At 43.0% G+C, this 20,416-nt stretch overlaps 1 protein-coding gene across 15 annotated transcripts in view; it reads left to right on the plus strand.

Annotated features, from left to right (window-relative positions):
* Window positions 1-20,416, plus strand: part of LOC134344192 (calcium/calmodulin-dependent protein kinase type II delta chain) — a 586,032-nt gene that overhangs the window by 81,535 nt on the left and 484,081 nt on the right. For all 15 annotated transcript variants that reach the window (XM_063043584.1, XM_063043590.1, XM_063043588.1 and 12 more), the window contains exon 3: window positions 9,377-9,436. In XM_063043584.1, the coding sequence (XP_062899654.1) occupies window positions 9,377-9,436 (60 nt within the window). The remainder of the gene's footprint in view (window positions 1-9,376; window positions 9,437-20,416) is intronic.

Here is a 20,416-nt window from a genome sequence, read left to right on the forward strand (position 1 = left end):
GGCTCTGCTTGATTCTAGATCCTGTAGTTTACCTACTTCTTTTTCTTTTTGACCAAATTCATCACCACTCTCAAAGTTTCCTTACCTTGCCATCCTTGTCCTTCCTTCTGACGGGGACATACCTGTACTCAGTACTGTTGGTCTTTAAACATCCTCTGTATGTCGGATGTGGATTTGCCTAAAAACAGCTGTTTCCAATCAACTCTCTCTAGTTCCAAGTTGAACTTTATCCTGCTCCAATTTAATACTCTCCCACAAGGTCCATACCTATCCTTAACTAAAGCTATCTTAAAACTGAAGGAATTGTGCTCACCACTGCAAGGTCAGTCACTTGGCTAGACTCATTATCCAACACCAGGAACAGTATGCCCCTCCTCTTGTGGACTATCTACATATTGATTTAAGGAATCCTCTCGGATGCATCTAACAAATTCTGCACCATCTAAACATCTTGCAAACACAGCTGGTGACAAAGTCAGCTGAGAAGGGAGGATTATAATAAGCCTGAAAATAACTCAATAGGGAAGTTAAGAAAGTCAGGAGGGTCCTTGAAGGAGACTAGTGTTGAAATTGCAGGGGCCCTGGCAGATATATTTAAAATGTCGGTGTCTATGGGTGAGGTGCCGGAGGATTGGAGAATAGCTCATGTTATTCCGTTGTTTAAAAAAGGATTGAAAAGTGATCCGGAAAATGACAAGCTGGTTAGTTTGACGTCGGTAGTGGGTAAGCTATTGGAGGGAGAACTAAGAGATAGAATCTACAAGCATTTGGATCGACAGGGACTTATTAGGGAGAGTCAACATGGCTTTGTGCGTGGTATGTCATGTTTGACCAATCTATTGGAGTTTTTCGAGGAGGTTGCCAGGAAAGTGGATAAAGGGAAGGCAGTGGATGTTGTCTACATGGACTTCAGTAAGGCCTTTGACAAGGTCCCGCATGGGAGGTTAGTTAGGAAAATTCAGTTGCTAGGTATACATGGAGAGGTGGTAAATTGGATTAGACATTGGCTCAATGGAAGAAGCTAACGAGTGGTAGTAGAGAATTACTTCTCAGAGTGGAGGCCTGTGACTAGTGGTGTGCCACAGAGATCAGTGCTGGGTCCATTGCGATTTGTCATCTATATCAATGATCTGGATGATAATGTGGTAAATTGGATCAGCAAATTTGCTGATGATACAAAGATTGGAGGTGTAGTGGACAGTGAGGAAGGTTTTCAAAGCTTGCAGAGGGACTTGGACCAGTTGGAAAAATGGGCTGCAAAATGGCAGATGGAGTTTAATATAGACTAGTGTGAGGTATTGCACTTTGGAAAGACAAACCAAGGTAGAAGGTAGAACATACAGGGTAAATGGTAAGGCACTGAGGAGTGCAGTAGAACAGAGGGATCTGGGAATACAGATACAAAGTTCCCTAAAAGTGGCGTTACAGGTAGATAGGGTCGTAAAGGGAGCTTTTGGTACATTGGTCTTTATTAATCAAAGTATTGAGTGTAAGAGCTAGAATGTTATGATGAGGTTGTATAAGGCATTGGTGAGGCCGAATCTCGAGTATTGTGTTCAGTTTTGGTCACCAAGTTACAGGAAGGATATTAATAAGGTTGAAAGAGTGCAGAGAAGGTTTACAAGGATGTTACCAGGACTTGAAAATGTGAGTTACAGAGAAAGGTTGAATAAGTTAGGACTTTATTCCCTGGAGCGTAGAAGAATGAGGGGAGATTTGATAGAGGTACAGATTTCCCCCGCCATCCAAAGGTAGAGCGTTCCTATGAAATGGTTCATAAGCCAAGATGTCGTAAAGCGAAGCAGCAATTACTGTTTATTTCTATGGGAAAATTTTGTGAGCGTTCGCAGACCCAAAAATAACCTACCAAATTATACCAAATAACACAAAACCTAAAATAACAGTAACATATAGTAAAAGCAGGAATGATATGATAAATACACAGCCTATATAAAGTAGGAATACTTTTCCACAATCATTGCCGGCACTGTTCTGTAGCGAAAATCTCACGCAAGCGCTGTTGGCAGAAAGACTCTCTCCAGTAACCTTTAAGCTATGAAGCTGCCAAATCATACCAAATAACACGTAAAAATACACAGCTGATATAAAGTAGAAATAATGTATGTATAGTGTAGTATCACTAACCAGAATTGGGACAGCGCTGAGCACACTGCTGATGGTGTGTTAGACTGAGTCTTTGGAGTTTGGGTGGTGCAGCGTCCCCCACCCTCCGGGCAGCGAACCGATACCAATTCATGAAACATGCAGGGGTACAACGGTAGCCCGGACGCACCCAGCACATCCTTAAGAAAAAAGCCAAAATAAACATGCTAATTAATTAGGTACCGCCCGACACGTAATTGTCAGCCCAGATCAGATGTAATTGCCGATTGCACCTAATTAAATAGCATGTTTATTTCAGCTTTTTTCTTAAAGATGTGCTGTGTGCCTCCCGACTACCGCTGCATTCTCATCGAATCGGTATCTGTCCGTGGCCCGGGGGTTGGAGTGGTGGGACACTGGGCTGTCATCTCATTGTCGTCTGTTTCCATTAGAGCAGGCAGCTCATCTTCTCCTATGTCTGCCCGCCTCGATGTCGAAGGTCGAGGTTCGTTGTCTGCTGTGGCTGATGTGGAAGGCTTGCTTGACTGCTGAGCCTCGCGCATTTTTCTATCATACAGTTCTTTGTAAGCAATCAAACCATCCTGCAAATATCCCCTAAACCTATGTACCCTTTCAAAATTAAAGTCGTACTTTATCATTGCAGCGAAAATCTCACATAGTTGCTTCACGTTCATTTCGCTAATGAATTTGGTTTCGATTTTTATCCTTTTTTCTTCCAATTGCATCAGCTCTTCATCTATCAGTTCTTGGTCATGGGATGCCAAAACCTCTTCAACATCATCTTCGTCAATTTCCACAAGCCAAACTCACTTTGTCCTTACTTCGTACACCACGATCAAAACACTTAATTATGTCTAGTTTTACACTACGTGCAACATCCTTACGAGCTCTTTTAGGCTTTCCCGATACCTTAGAACTCATCTTGCTAACGGCTGCTTGGGGCGCACGCTGCCTTTTATCGTGCGCTGATTCTTTTCGTAACAGTGAAAACACCTTCTGTTAGCGAAAACAGGGTACTAATGTAGGTCTTTGGTAACAGTGAGGTTTCGTAAAGCAAACGTTCGAAAAGCGGGGGACACCTGTATATAAAATTATGATGGGTATAGATAGAGTGACTGCAAGCAGGCTTTTTCCACTGAGGCAAGGGGAGAAAAAAACCAGAGGACATGGGTTAAGGGTGAGGGGGGAAAAGTTTAAAGGGAACATTGGGGGGGGGGCTTCTTCACACAGAGAGTGGTGGGAGTGTGGAATGAGCTGCCAGACAAGGTGGTAAACAAGCTAATTAATTAGGTGCTACCCAACACATAAATGTCGGCCCAGATCAGAGGCGATCGCGCCCCTCCATACCAGACAGTGATGCAGCCTGTCAGGATGCACTCCACGGTACAACTATAGAAGTTTGAGTGCATCTGTTGACATGTCAAATCTCTTCAAAGTCCAAATGAAGTATAGCCACTGTCTTGCCTTCTTTATAACTGCATCAATATGTTGGGAGCACGTTAGTTCCTCAGAGATCTTGACACCCAGGAACTTGAAACTGCTCACTCTTTCCACTTCTGATCCCTGTATGAGGATTGGAATGTGTTCCTTCGTCTTACCCTTCCTGAAGTCCAAAATCAGCTCTTTCCTGATGTTGAGTGCCAGGTTGTTGCTGTGACACCATTCCACTAGTTGCATATCTCTCTCCTGTACACCCTCTCATCTCCATCTTGGGTTCTGCCAAGAATGGTTGTATCATCAGCAAATTTATAGATGGTATTTGAGCCATGCCTAGCCACACAGTCATGTGTATATACAGAACAGAGTAGTGAGCTAAGTACACACTACTTGAGGTGTGCCAGTGTTGATTGTCAGTGAGGAGGAGATATTATCATCAATCTGCACAGATTGTGGTCTTCCAGTTAGGAAGCTGAGGATCCAATTGCAGAGAGTGGTACAGAAGCCCAACTTCTGTAACTTCTCAATTGGGATTTTGGGAACGATGGTATTGAATGCTGAGCTGTAATCGATGAACAGCATTCTGACGTAGGTGCTTATGTTGTCCAGATGGTCTAAGGCCGTGTGAAGAGCCATTGAGATTGATGATGGAAGGTGAAAAATGTAGATATCATAGTGACAGAAACTTTTCTCAAGGCACTAAAACAATGATCAATGGTCATTGCCTATCATGTTTCATTTGTATTTGTCAGGTCTGTTTTAGATGAAGATGCCCTCATACATACCTATCTTGATGGATGTGAAAACAGCACCACAGAAAGCATTCTATCTGGATGCATCATGGCTTGGTACAGCCATTGCTCTGCCCAGGACTGCAGAAGTTATGGATACACCTCAGCATGTCATGAAAACCAGACTCCCTTAGCTGAACTTTGTTTATACTTCTTGCTGCCTCAGTAAAGTAGCCAAAATAATCAAAGACCGCCCCCCCCCCCACCCCCGGCTTTACAGGATATGTTCTCTTCTCCCCTCTCCCATCAAGCACAAGCTATAAAAGCCTGAAAGGACATACCACCAGGCTCAAAGGGGCTTCTATCATGTTACAAGTCTATTAAAGAGTCCCCCTGTATGATAAAATGGGATTTTGACCTCATGGTCTACTTCCTTGTTGTTATGTACACGCAACCCTGTAAAAGTATCAGCAGCAATAGAACACATCTGGAGTCTGGTTTTGCTGTTAAACACTATCTTTATTAGTAAATACTTAATATAGTAAATTAAACAAGATAATCAAAAGTTAGCAGTGTTATCCCAATATATGTGTGTAAATATAATTTCCAAACAAACTCAGGTGGCAAGATTTAAAGTCGTACGATGCTAATGTAACAAAGTTCAGTTCAATGCATGGTGGTGTTATTGTTGTTATGAGAGAGATATTTGTAATCCAAGGTGAAATCCATGATAGGAAAAAAAACAAGTGAACAGGTGCATTTGGTCTTCCGCCATCAGCTTCAAATCCACACACGAAATATCACCGACAGTGATCTTCACAGAATATCCTTTCTCACCAGTGGTTACAACAATACCACACCCAAATTAAGCTACGGGTCATCCCAAAGTGGTGGCCACAGGACACTCAAACGGAATCCATGTATGGATTATCACCAACAGTAGCTTATCACAAAGGGGACTATCTTCAAGGCAAAACTACCAACCCAGGCGAGGGTAGACACACTCGTAGATTCCACACGGTTACCCCAATCACACAACGTGATAGCCACTTATCCAGTTCCACGACATATGAAGTACTCCAACAGTGATTTGCCACAGAGGTGCCTTCTTCAGTGAACTATCACACCCAGAGAAGGGTAAATACACATGTGGTATTCACCAAGGTCTCCCCTCACCAGAGAATGCACTTCTGTGGATTAACTACGTGACAATCACACGTTTGTATTCGAATGGAATCAAACTCACCCTTACGGGCTACTTGGAGCGAGTCCAAACAGTGATCTCTTTGCACTAGATTTCTTCTGTTTCAAACCTCCTTCTCCCCTCCTCTCTGCAGACTTCTTCTAGTTGCAGCAACTTGTGAGAGTCGTTTCTCAATACTCTGGATCGATCTCAACTCACCCCTTTGGGCTACTGAAAGTTTAAACCAGCAACCCCACTCACTGGTGTCTTTCCATGATCGAAACTATCTCAACTCTGAACTGTGTGTCTGTGTGTCTCCGAGAAAGACAGTTGACCTTGCTTAAATACACACATGCTGAACACCAGCTGTCCATCATGTAACTCCTCTCTCTCTCTAGCAACTCAGACAGTTAGCAGTAGAAGACAACTGCTTTTCATAACACTGTATTCAGTCTCTCTCTCTCTCTCTCTCCCCCCCCTCTCTTAGATGCATAGTCCATAAAGAATGAAACTTAGGATCCCATCACACTTGTAAACTTGCACCTTATTTTGTGTCTGCACTGTAACTAACACTTTATTTTACATTGTTATTGTTTTTCCCTCGTACTATGAAACCCCAGTTTTCTTGGGCTGGGTAAGTCTAGGAAATACACTCTGGTGTGGCCAAATCTGTGAAATTGAGACACTTTTTCCACCCAATCCACAGTTTGTGTGCGTGCGTGTAATTTATAACCCTGTTACCACTCGGTGCCAAGAAAAAAACGATAGCACTCTGCATAAGATTACAGGAATTATATTTATGAATGTCAACTTAACTAAAAGGCTAGAAAAGAAAAGAAAGTAAAAAACAAAAAAGGTCCCATTATAATTCAAATATGAGGGCAGAATATGGTATTAATGGTAAGACTCTTGGCAGTGTGGAGGATCAGAGGGAACTTGGGGTCCAAGTCCATAGGACAATCAAAGCTTCTACCCAGGTTGACTCTGTGGTTGAGGTGGCATATGGTGCATTGGCCTTCATCAATTGTGGGATTGAGTTTAAGAGCCGAGAGGTAATGTTGCAGCTGTATAGGACCATGGTCAGACCCCATTTGGAGCACTGTGCTCAATTCTGGTCGCCTCACTACAGGAAGGATGTCGAAACCATAGAAAGGGTGCAGAGGAGATTTACAAGGATGTTGCCTGGATTGGGGAGCATGTCTTGAGAATAGGTTGAGTGAACTTGTCCTTTTCTCCTTGGAGTGACAGAGGATGAGAGGTGACCTGATAGAGGTGTATAAGATGATGAGAGGCATTGATCATGTGGATAGTCAGAGGCTTTTTCCCAGGGCTGAAATGGCTAGCATGAGAGGGCACGGTTTTAAGGTGCTCGGAAGTAGATACAGAGGAGATGTCAGGGGTAAGTTGTTTTTTTATATATATAAAAACGCCGAGTGTGGTGAGTGCATGGAATAGGTTGCCGGCAATGGTGTTGGAGGCGGAAACCGTAGGGTCTTTTAAGAGACTCCTGGATGGCTGAGAAAAATAGAGGGCTATGTGTAAAGCCTAGGTAGTTCTAAGGTATGTTCAGCACAGCTTTGTGGGCTGAAGGGCCTGTATTATCTTGTAGGTTTTCTATGTTTCTAATTCAATAGTCAAATGTGCACAAGTTGGAGCTCAACTCTTTGAAAAGTTATATTCACCAATCCTCAGCAGACTTCTGCACCTTGCTCCATCGAATCACAGTCCCCACTGGGTCGAATCCTATGACTAGTTCTCTCCAGAGTCTTCTCTCTTCACCTCCCACTGAACAAAGACCCCATTAACTAATTTTTCCCCCAGGATCAATAAAGTATGACTATTCACACTGGTGTCAAGCTTACAAATGAAAAAAGCCGCTCCCAGGATTGGATGGCTCCAATTCAGAAGCACCCGTTATCTCTAACCATAATCCAAACACTGCTTCTGCAGAAAAACCATTACGTTAGCAGTGAAACCTTTACCAGGGAGTTACAACTACCTCATGCACTGATGTGATGAAACATTTGGATGACATGCTAAACCAACTTTTGGGCCAACACCCTTCAGCTGGACTGGAGAAAAAAAGTTGAGGGGTAGATTTTAAAAGTAGGGGGAGAGAAACGCCAGGTGATAGGTGAAACCTGTAGGGGGAAGGATGAAGTAATGAGCTCAGAAGTAAATAGGTAAAAGAGATAGAGAGCCATGGAAGAAAGAAAAAAGGAGAAGGAGCACTAGAGGGAGGCGATGGGCAGGCAAGGAGAAAAGGTTTCAAATTTAATCCTCTCTTGGAATGATAGAGAGTAATACAGCATAGAAACAGATCCTTTGGCCCAACTGGTCTATGCTGACCATAGCATCCTCTCTGCTATTCCCAGTAGCTTACCTCATCCTATAACCCTCCAACCCCCCCTTCCATGAATCTACCCTGATCCCTCTTAAATGTTGCAATTACATCTGCTTCAAGATTCACAGCTCTCTCGATATGTCAAGTGACAAAGAGCAATTAGGAACAAGATTGTGACTAATGTGATTGCAACCTTAATTTTGCATTACTGACTTCTTTGTGCAACATTTTACCTACGTTTATCATAAATTTGCCTCAAGAAAGATTCTGCTTCCTCTAAGCTTTGAGAAAGGTAATTGTAAGCTTTGAAGAGAGAAAAATATTTTTTCTCAGCTCTGACTTAATTGGGCAAGTCCATATTTTGAGATGGTGGCACCTAGTTTTTGATTTTCTCACAGGAGGAAACATCCTCTTTGCATCCACCCTATCATTATCCTTCAGAATCTTTTAAGTTCCACTTGATAAGTACTTCTGAAAAAGAAAGCAGAGTCCAAATAGTTGGGCATGTTGATGTAATATCTGTGTTGAAGATGCCTTGCATCCTTGAATTCAGAAGATGAATCTGCATGATTTTTTTAAATGTTTCAGCCATTGCATTCTAATTGCTACCAATCTTCACATGCAAGATCTTGGTCAATTAGCAAGGAGACCCATGATGATTGGAGACTAGACTTGATCCATAAATTTGGTGCATCGTTGGATGTGCATGAGTGGAAGTGCACACACTTGCACCGAACTTCAGGTGTACTGTGGGCTCTTTGTTGATGACTTTATCATAGTGTATGTATTTGGTCTTTGGATTTAATTCTTACCATTGTAAAACAATTTGACATTTTGTGAAGATTTGTTAACTGTATGCATGCATAATAATGCCCATAGGTCTTAGCTGTACTCTGCAGGATCTAGCTTTGAGTGCATCTTCAAAAGTATATGGATTGATTTTCTTTTATAATTAAGAAACTGCTGAGCCGAGAAGGTGCAGATGCAACACCTGAAGATCCCTTTACCTCTACAGGTGCTATTTGACCTGAGTTCCAGCAGTTTGTTTGGTGCATATCTAATCATATAACAATTACAGCACGGAAACAGGATATCTCGGCCCTTCTAGTCCGTGCCGAACTCTTACTCTCACCTAGTCCCACCAACCTGCACTCAGCCCATAACCCTCATTTAGTGTTGGATTGCACTGCTAACATGAAATTTTGCATTATTATGCACTGTGAAGTACATATTTGTCAGAAAGGATATGTTCTAGCTGGAGGAATCTTTGGGGATTTTGCACATTTCCTCCTTTATTCTTTTTGATTAATAAAGATATGTCAGGAAATTACATTCATTTATGAAAGTAAAGCAATATTAGATTTGTGACTTGTTAGTCATGACTGAGAAAAGTTCAGAAAAGTTTGAACCATATTATTTATTGGATTTTCTTTCCAAATTTTATTTTAGTCACTACATTGCAGGGAATCATGCTTTACATGAATTTAAGTTAGCTTGTTAGATTTCCAGCATCTGCAGATTTTCTCTTGTTTGTAACTTGTTTTTCTCTTATTACAGATCACCAGAAGTTGGAGAGAGAGGCTCGCATTTGTCGACTGTTAAAGCATCCCAATATTGGTATGAATGTTTCTTGTGCTTTTTAAGCTGCATTTCCAAACAAACTGTTTCTCTTAATACTTCTCTTAACCATTCCCTTAATACTTTTAAAATTTCCTTTCCACACAATTCAAGGCACAATCTACTTATGTCATCCTGACTGAAATTCCATAGACTATCATTTTATAAATATTGACTGAAGTACAGAGAGATGAGCATGGATTGGATAACTAGGACAGTTCTGGTCACTGCACTACAGGAAGATTGCAGCTGTGGTGGGGCGGGGGGGGGATATACACGAGTTGTGTAAGGACTGCTGGTTTGTAGTTGTGAGGATGCACTCTGGGGTGCCATCCAACCCTGGTGGCTGTTAGCACATTGGAATGTTCTGTGTACCTCAGCCTCGGAGATGACTGAGGTGCAGGTCTCGTCAGCGGGTCTTGTTGCAAGAATCACCTCTTGTAGTACAGTGAGGCACAGAGAATCTGTATTTACGGACAAGTAACTTTTATTATTTCAACTAGAAAACGTGGGTTCAATCTACTTGTGTGTTCCCACTCGAACCCGACACTCCATGAACAGTCAATGAAGAGAAAAAATATTACCTGGGAAAGGAGCCCATGCTGGCCAGGCATTCATCATGGTCCCGATCTCCACGTGTCCGTGGAGTCCTCCTTATCCGCGATGTTTAGTCTCTGGCTGCTTTTAAAGTTATCGCTCCTGCGTATTTGGAGCTCTCGAGTCTTATACTGTTCCACAACAATTGAACCACTGGATCTCCATCCCATTGGCACAAGGTCACCCGACCTACCTGGGTCACCTTCTTACTAGTAGTTATGACCAATATTATTTCATGGCTCTGTCCACCTCATTTATGCCTTTACACTTAGTTGTCCAAACCAGGATGCTGGAAATGATCATCCAGGTCATTTATATGCATTACAAACAGCAGAGGTCCCAGCACAGATGCCTACAGAGCTCTGCTATTTACAGACCTACAGCTCAAATAAGTCCCCTCAACCACTACCTTCGAAATTCTATGCGCAAACCAGTTCTGAATCCAAACCACTATTTCACCACGGACCCCATGCATCAATCTTCTCGATTAGCCTTCCATGAGGCACTTTGTCAAATTCCTAACAAAAATCCATGTAGATAACATCCACTGCCCTACCTCTTTCGACACCTTGTCAAAAAACTCAATGAAGTTGGTAAGGCACGACCTGCCCCATACAAAGCTGTGATGACTCTCCCTGATATACCCATTTGTTTTCAAATGCTCATACGATGTATCATATCCCTAAGAATTTTCTCCAGCAATTCCCTAGAACTAGTACAAGATTCACTGGTCTGTAGTTCCCAGGATTTTCTCTTGTTCTGTCATAAGGTGGGCACTGGTGGCAGACCCAAATGCAAGACACAGACACTGAAGTACTAGGAACAGGACTTGACTAGAGAGCTGGGACAAGAACACAGACTTCGGCTAGGCAAGCAGGACCAGGACCAGGAACTGGGAACTAGGAGCCTGGGTCTTGACTCCGACTCAGACCCCAGAACTAGGCAAGGACACTACATGGCTACAGGACTGGACATTGCTTGGGTTCTTCATGGCTTGGGTTTTTAGAGGCATGGACAGGACAAGGCTTGGGTTTGGACTCCGAACCAGAGACTGGACAAGGACACAGAACCTGGGTCTTGACTCGGGCTCGGACTCCGGAACTAGGCGAAGACATGATGTGGTCTTGGGAGACAGGACCAGGCGAGGCTACAGGACAGAACAAGAGACTCCAGCACAGGACGAAGCACATGGACAGGACGAGAACACAAAGCCTTGACTTGGTACACAGGAACAGCTGAGCCTTGGTCTTGGGACAACAGGAACACAGAATACAGAGCCTAGGTCTTGGGGAGGACAGGAACATGGAGCCTTAGTCTAGAGCATAGGAACACAGAGCCTTAGACTTGAGAGACAGAAACACAGAGCCAGTACCCCTCCTTGGGAACAGGACTTAGGGCCAGGACTCATACACAGAACAGAGAGCCAGGACCCCTCTTGGGAACAGGACTTGGGGCCAGGGCTCTACACAGACTGCTGAACATGACAGGATGGTTCCCAACATTAGGTAGCAGCAAACAGCCAGACCTACCTAGCAAAGGCATGGACACCGAGACAGTTCCAACTCAACAATAGACAGTTCCTTATCTTGATACAGCAAGGCTCCAGTCTCACTCCAATGGTAGAACTTAACAAGGTTGCAGGCAAGGCTCCGGGGGGTGGGGGGGTGGAAGAGGGGGGAAAACAGTCCAGCCTCAGGGTAACAGCAAAGACAGCCTGGCTTACCAGTGGAGGCAAGGACAGGAAGGGGCAGATCCAACCACAGAGTAACAGCAAAGACAGCCTGACTTACCCCACAGAGGCAAGGACAGAATACTGACAAGACAAACCAGCAACCACACTGTCTGTATCTTGCTTTACGGCGGTTGGCATCCAGCTTAATGGTGCATTACCGCCACCCTCTGCTCCAGAATGTGCACTAGACATACATTCTAAATCCCCTCACCCAATCGCGCGCGCACACACACATATATATATATATATATATATATATATATATACACAAACCTACACTTCACCCTCCCATCTTTGACCATCCTAGTATCCTATTCCTGTTTATTCGTCGTATTCTATAAAAAAACCCCTGTACCCCTTAAAAACGCTAAAAATACCCGGACTTGTGCTCTCTCACCCATGCCCAGCAACCCTTTTAATGTGAATTCCTGCATCCCCAACTCCCTTAATTTATTTCTCATCATCTCTCTCTGTATCCCATACTTCATGCAACACAAAACTACATGTTTTACTGACTCCTCTTCCTGACATTCCTCACACAATCCTGTCTGGTGTTTCTCTATCATTTTCAATGTTTTGTTTAATGCACAATGCCCCAGCCTTAACCTAGTCCACACAATTTCCTCTCTTCTGTTTCCATTACCTACCCTAGTACCTGCAACACTCTTTTGTATTTGATATAAATGCCTCCCTTTCCCCTCCCTGTCCCATCTTTCTTGCCACATTCGGTTGACTTTATCACAGATGACACACTTAACCTCTGCTTTACTGATACTAATGTGCATTTCCACATTTTCTTTCTTTAACACCCTCTTTGCCAACTCATCCACCCTCTCATTCCCCTTCACCCCTACATGTGCTGGAACCCATAGAAATTTTACCTGACCTCCCTGATTTGCAATTCTTGTAACTAACTGAAGGACTTCATAAAGTACATCTTGCCGACTGTTTGTGTGAAAAGACCTTAAACTTGCTAGAACTGAGGATGAATCTGAACATATCAATGCTTTGGCTTGTCTGGCTTTCTGCACCCATTGCAACGCAACCAACACTGCCAGCATCTCCACTGTAAACACCCCTAACTTATTAGATGTTCTTCTGCTGATTCCAATTTCTTTTGCTGGTATAACCAGCCCAAACCCTGTCACTCCTGTTTCAGGTTCCTTCGCACCATCCGTATAAATGTGAGTATAATCACTATACTTTTCCATCACATGACAGTTAAATGTATTTACCAAATCTGTTTTATATCTTTCTTTCCTTTTTACCTCTAACAAATGCCAGTCTATGTCAGGCCATACAAGCTTCCATGGAGCTACAACTGGATAAACTACTGAAGGACTTATCCTCAGATCAAATACTCCACATTCTTTTGCGATATCATTCCCTACCCGACTAAAGGTATCCCTCTGAAACCTCCCATTTTCCCAGCATTCCTGCAACACTCCTTTAGTAGGGTGAGAATCATTGTGTCCCTGCAAGTTAGCCCAGTAGTTTGCCATCAGTTGCATCCTTCTTAGTTCCAAAGGCATTATTCCCATTTCTACCCGTGGGGCTGACACTGGTGACGTTTTAAAAGCCCCACTGCACACTCTCAAGGCCTGAGCCTGAATCACATCCAGTTTCCTTATAAGAGACCTAGCTGCTGATCCATATACTATATTTCCATAATCCAATACAGATCTTACTAAAGCCACATACATTCTCTTCAAAGCTGAACAACTTGCTCCCCATTCCCTACCAGTCAAACATCTCATCACATTTATTACCTTTTCACATTTCTCCTCAACTTTCCTGATATGGTCTGTCCATGTTAATCATGAATCAAATATAACTCCCAGAAATTTAAATGATGCAACCCTTTCTAATTCAACCCCATACATCCTTAACTTCTTCCCTACCTCAACCCTTTTCCTGGTAAAAAATACAGTTTGAGTTTTATCTACTGAAAATCTACATCCCCAATCATAACCCCACTCCACCACTTCATCAATTGCTTCTTGTAGTTTCCTGATTATATGGTCCATGTTCCTGCCTCTTTTCCACAAGGCCCCATCATCCGCAAACAGTGACCTACCTATATCCACTGGTACCTTTGTGAAGACATCATTGATCATAATGATGAAAAGTAACAGGCTAATCACACTACCTTGAGGTGTGCCATTTTCTACTATGTACTGTTTTGATAATTCTGATCCAATCTGAACTTGAATTTTTCTACCAAACAAACAGCAACCACATGCAACCCCAGGGCCACTTATATTCCCAGCCCCAAGACGAGAATCAGGTGCCTATGATTAAGCCCAACTGAAACAAGGGACAGCCAGAAGACCCGGAGTCCGGAGTCCATGGACCGGACTGTGAACCGGAATATGGATTTCACGGACCGGACCGTGATATGTTCCTTTCTTAAATAGGTACAACATTAGCTACTCGCCAGTCATCTGAGACCTTGCCTCTGCCTAGAGAGGATATGAAGATACTGGTCAAGGCCCCAGCAGTCTCACATCTTGCCTTCTTCAATAACCTGGGGTAAATCCCATCAGGCCTTGGAGACTTAACCACCTTAACACTCATTAAGATGCCCAACACTTCCCTCTCCTTGACCTCTAAATGCACTAGTATATTTATACAGTCAGCACTGATCTCCTGGTCCTCCAATTCCTTTTCTTTGAACTGAAGTACTCACTAAGTACCTCACACATATTCTCCACATCTAAGCAAATATTCCCTCTTTTATGCTTGAGTGGTCCCCCCTTCTCCCCAGTTATCTTCTTTCTCTTGATGCCTTGGGATTCAACTTCATCCTATTTGGCAGGGACTTTTCACAGCCCCTCGTGGCTTTCTTAATTCCCTTTCATTCTTTTCTGGCTTCTTTATACTCATTTGCTTTGCTTGAGCCTAACATCTGAAGCTTTACAAACTTTTCTTCTAGACTAAATTCATCACTTCTCAGGACACTTAAGTCTCTCTTATCTTTCCAACTCTGCCCTTCCTTCGAACAGGAACATACCTTTCCTGTACTCTGTGCAATTGATCTTTGAACACTCTCCACTTGTCTGATGTGGTCTTGCCAGGTAAAAGGTGTTACAAGTTAACTCTTCTTAGTTCCTGCCTAATGTCCTTGGAATTTGCCTTACTCCAGTTGATGACTTTACCACAAGGACCATACCTATCCTTATAGCTATCCTGACAGTTAAGGAGTTGTGGTCACTATGCCTTAACTATTCACCGACTGAAAGGTCAGTCACCTGGCTAGGCCCATTACCCAACACCAGGTGCAGTACAGCTCTTGCTTTCATTAGACCATCCATGTATTGATTTAAGAAACCTTTCTTAACAAATTCTGCCCTATCTAAACCCCTTGCACTAAGATGGTCCCAGTTTATATTGTGGAAGTTGAAATCCCCCATGACAACAACCCTATTATTTTTACATGTTTCCTTAAACTGATTGCATATCTGTTCCTCAATGTCCCGGTGGTTATTAGGGGGTCTGGAGTACAATCACATCAGTGTGATTGCACCCTTCCTATTCCTGAGTTCCACCCAAATGGTGTGTCTAATCCCTCTGTGTCTAATGTCTCCCCTGAGTACAGCTATAATATTGTCCCTGATTAGTCGTACAACTCCCACCCCCCCCCACCTTTTCCCTCCTCCCCTACCTTTTCTAAAACTTTGAAAACCTGGTATATTAATCAGCCATTCCTGCACCTCTCTCAATCAGATTTCAATAATGGCTACAACATTAGTTCCATGTACTGATCCACGCTCTAAGTTCATCACCCTTACCCATAACACTCAAAGCATTAAGATACACACACTTCAAACTATCTGACACATCTACCTTCTGGTCCAACCCTTCCCTTACTGATCTGGTGCTCTGGTTCCTAGCCCCCTGCACAACTAGTTTAAACTCTTCCAAGTAGCATAAGCAAACGTCCCGGCTAGGATATTGATTCCCTTCCAGTTCAGGTGCAACCAGTCCCTCTTGTACATATCACTCCTTCCCCAAAAAAAGTTCCAATGATCTAAGGACTTGAAACCCTGTCCCCTGCACCATGCCCTCAGCCATTCATTTATGAATCCTATCATCCCTATTCTGCGGTACCAGGAGTAATCTGGGGATTACTACCTTGGAGGTCCTTTTCGTCAGCCTCTTCCCTAACTCTGTATATTCACTGCATTGGACCTCTTCCCCTTTTCTGCCTAGGACATAGGTGCCAATATGCATTACAACCTCTGTTGTTCCCCCTCCCCCTTGAGAATATTCAGAATTTAGAATCAGGTTTAATATCACTGGCATATGTCATGAAATTTGTTAACTTAGTGGCAGGAGTACAATGCCATACATGATAGGATAGAAAAAAAAGTAAATCAATTACAGTAAGTATATTAATGTACATTAAATAATTATTTAAAAATAATGCAAAAACCAATAATAAAAAAAAGTGAGATGGTGTTCTTGGGTTCAATGTCCATTTAGGAATTGGATGCCAGAGGGGAAGAAGCTGTTCCTGAATTGCTGAGAGTGTGCCTGCTGGCTTTTGTACCTCCTTCCTGATGGTAACAATGAGAAGAAGGCATGCCCGGGTGATGAGGGTCCTTAATATTGGATGCCGCCTTTCTGAGGCACCACTCCTTGAAGATGCCTTGTATTCTACTGAGGCTGGCACCTAAGATGGGACTAACTCCATCCACAGCTGCTTTGACACACCCTGGACCGTAGCACCCACGAGGCAACATGCCATCCTGGTGTCTCTTTTGTGGCCACAGAATCTCCTTTCTTTCCTCCTAACTATCGAGTCCCCTGTAACTACCACTCTGCTTGACTTTACCCTTCCCTGCTGAGCCGCAGAACCGGCCACAGTTCCATCAGCCTGGCTGCTGCTGCTGTGCCCCGGTGTGTCGTTCCCCTCCCCACCCTCCAGCTGTATCCCAAGAGTTAAGGATTATGGCCACCGGGGAACCCTGCACTGACTTCCTAATGCTCTCACCTCTACTGTTGGTCACCCATCCACTGTCCGAAGCCTGTACTCTGGCTGTGACCACCTCTTCAAAGGGCTCATCTGTAATATCTTCAGGCTCATGTATGATCTTGAGTACATTCAACTCCAGCTTCAACTCCTTGACCCGGTCAGTCAGGCACTGAAGTTGGGTGCACTTCCCTCAGATGTAGTCATGAGGGAAACCGTCAGGTATCCTGAATTCCCACATCCGAAAGGAACAGCATTCCATCCTGACTGCTCTCTACAAAAAAAGGCCTTACCTCTTCTTAACTGTGCCTGCACCTGTTCTCTCTGAAGCCTGTTAAGCCAATCACTGGCACACTCCAGCAATGGTTGCTCCTTTTCAACCTACCTTCCTTTCATTTCCACATGAAATAGGGCTCTGATGCCAACACTTTACCGCCCTGTCCAGAGAAAAAGACTGGCCTTACCTGAATCTGCTCCTTTTATATTCTCTCTCTCTCTCTCTCCTGCTCCCTCTCCCTCTCCCTCTCTCACACTCACACTCCCACAATCTCTCATTCACACTCTCACACTCTCACTCTCCCCGCACCACCCCCGATTGTAGGGGGTCTGACACTGATACTCGCATTCCCCCTGCCTGAGCCGTGGAATGATTGTCGGTGCCGGAGGGGGTCATTTGAAAAACTCAGAATTTGCTGATACCCTGCAACTTCCGTGCATTACATTCTCTAGGGCTTGATGCAAAAAAACAAAAACCTCCAGTGAGTGGAAGTTCTGTGGGTGAAAACGCCTTGTTAATGAGAGAGGTCAGAGGAGATTGGTCAAATAACCACATGTTGCAAAAGTGGTGTGCAGAAGAGCATCTCTGGATGCACAACACATTGAATTTTGAAGTGGATGGGCGACAACAGTGGAAGGCTGAGAATGTACACTCCGTGGTCACTTTATGAGGTACCTCCTGTACTAGATAAAGTAGCCACTGAGTGTATATAACTTCAACATAATGGTCCTACTCCTAAACTCAGTGTCCTGACTGATGAAGGCCGGCAGGTTAAACGGCCTCTTCACTGTCTATCTACTTTGTATAGGCCACTTTCAACAAACCATGAAGTTATACTCCCAGGTCCCTGTGGTCCACAGCTCTTTTCTGTGCCCTGCATTCACTGCTTTCACTGTCCTGAAAACATCACATCACAATTATCTAAGTTGAAATCCATTTTCCATTCCTTAGCCCAACTCCCTCATTGATGACTATCTCTTTGCAATACTTTGTAACCTGCTTCATTATTAACAAGACCACCTAACTCGATAATTGTGCCATAAACATTCATATCCAAATAATTAAAATTTGTTGTTACCAATGTGGGATATTCCCTTGCCCACTTCGTCATCCGGGGCTGGTGGGAGTTTCTAAGGGGGCAATAAAGATAAAGGGGTTGGTTGGGGGCACTCAGTAGCAAAGAGTGCAGCTGAGTGATTACAGGCTTAATTCAAGAAATTAATTACTTATAAATATTTAATCCTCTGTGCCTCACATTGAACAGGTAATCACCTCATCTCTTGCTAGCCCGTGTTCACTGAGACTTTGCTCGAAATGCATTATAGTTGTTATAAAGCAATGTGACACTTCTGTATTTGCCACATCATAAAAAATCTGGACTGAAAAAATAACGTTATTTCCAGGCCTATACCAAGCATCACTACTATAGAGTAGTATTATCTGGTATGATTTCCATACTCTAATCACGCAGTGATGCAATTGCTGTGAATTAGGGTGTAATTTTAGGGGTAAAGTTCAGAATCTGCCCTTTCAAATGGTCTTGAATACTTTTCTTCAGCCCACAGCCCCACCGAGATATTACTGCCCCACTTTATGTACTTTTAGGCAGAGAGTCAGGATTTGTTTGAGCTGTGATGATGTCATAACTTGCCCCTTTATTGATCACAGCCTTTAAAGTTAGACTTAAACAGTAGATGATTGACTGTGCTCGTTAATCCATAACTAAAATGGAAGAAGACCAAGCACAGAGAATCTGAAATACAGATTTATACCAGCAGCAAGCAACGAACAGCAATGTGTTGTGTGAAAAGTTGGTTTATATGAGGCAATTAAACTACCTAGGTTCCTTGAACATTTGAAGAGAATATGCTCTGTTAAAACAAACCAAAACTTGGCTTATTTTCAGTCGCTTTGTGAAAACTTTCAGAAATGGAAAACACTTCAAAACATGTTGCCAGCAGTTCACAATAAAACAGTGATGGTTTGCCTGCTTCATGTGGTATTTCATTACACATTGCTGTATCTGGAAATTGACATACAGTTGGGGAGGAACTAATTCTGCCAGCAGTAAGTGAGGTTTTGAGTAAATAATTAAAGGACAACAGAATTTTCTCTGCCGTTGAATGAGTTGACTTTGCCAGCCAATGAAACTTTGCTTCTTTGATATGTTTGCTTCATAAAAGATGAAAGCAACATTCAAGAGTTGTTATTTACAAGGGTAGTAGAAACAGATATGAAGGCGGAGTCAATATTTTGGGTTGCTGAGCAATTTTTCAAAGAGAAGGACTTCATGCTCACCAATATTCTTGCTTGTGCAACAGATGACAGGAAACTTCTGTGTGTTCATTAATTTCTTGAAAAAAAGCTGCACCTAACATAGTTACCACTCACCATTGTACTTACCATTCATAGGCACCAGCTTGTCGCAAAAAATCATTAAATACCATTATTACTGAGGTAAATAAAATCAAGTCCCATGTTCTCATTTCTTGACAATTTCGAGAGCTTTGTATCGAGAATTATGAGCAGTTCGAATGTTTGCTGTTGCAAACAGAAGTCAGATGGCTCTCAAAAGGAAATTGCCCGAGACACTTTTATACGTTTTTTTGAAACTGTTATAAAATTCGTTGAAGAATCAAATGCTTCATTCAGTAATCAACCCAAGACTATTAGTCATAACATTGAATATTTGTCCCAACTTTTTGCAATGTTTGATGAAATCAATCTTCAATTTCAAGTAAGTGATGTGAATCTTATCAAAGTCAAATTATTCATCTTTATAGTTAATCCATGACTCAAATGGAAGAAGTTTTTATGTAAAGCCAGATGTGGTCTGGGAGGCACTGAATTTTGGGAACTATTGATTTAAATAAATGTTGAGCAACAGAGGTTGTAACACTATCTCCTGTGACACCCCACTCTTCCCAGATCTCCAACTGAGCTTCAACCATCACTTTTGGCTTTCTCACAGACAGGAGAATCTGTAGATGCTGGAAATCTGAGCAACACACACAAAATGCTGGAGGAACTCAGCAGGCCAGGCAGCATCTATGGAAAAAAGTACAGTCGAAGTTTCAGGCCGAAACCCTTTGGCAGGACTGGAGAAAAAAAGCTGAGGAGTAGATTTAAAAGGTGGGGGGAGGAGGGAGAGAGAGAACCACCAGGTGATAGGTAAAATCTGGAGGGGGAGAGATGAAGTAAAGAGCTGCGAAGTTGATTGGTGAGATGAGGTGAGAGAGGGGATGGATAATGGAGAAGCAGTGGGGGAGTGGGGAGGTGGTTGGAGGGCATTACCAAAGTTAGAGAAGTCAATGTTCATGCCATCAGGTTGGAGGCTACCCAAACGGAATATAAGGTGTTGTTCCTCCAACCTAAGTGTGGCCTAATCACGACAGTGGA

The sequence above is a fragment of the Mobula hypostoma genome, chromosome 3 (assembly GCF_963921235.1).
Source record: "Mobula hypostoma chromosome 3, sMobHyp1.1, whole genome shotgun sequence".
NCBI lineage: Eukaryota > Metazoa > Chordata > Chondrichthyes > Myliobatiformes > Myliobatidae > Mobula > Mobula hypostoma.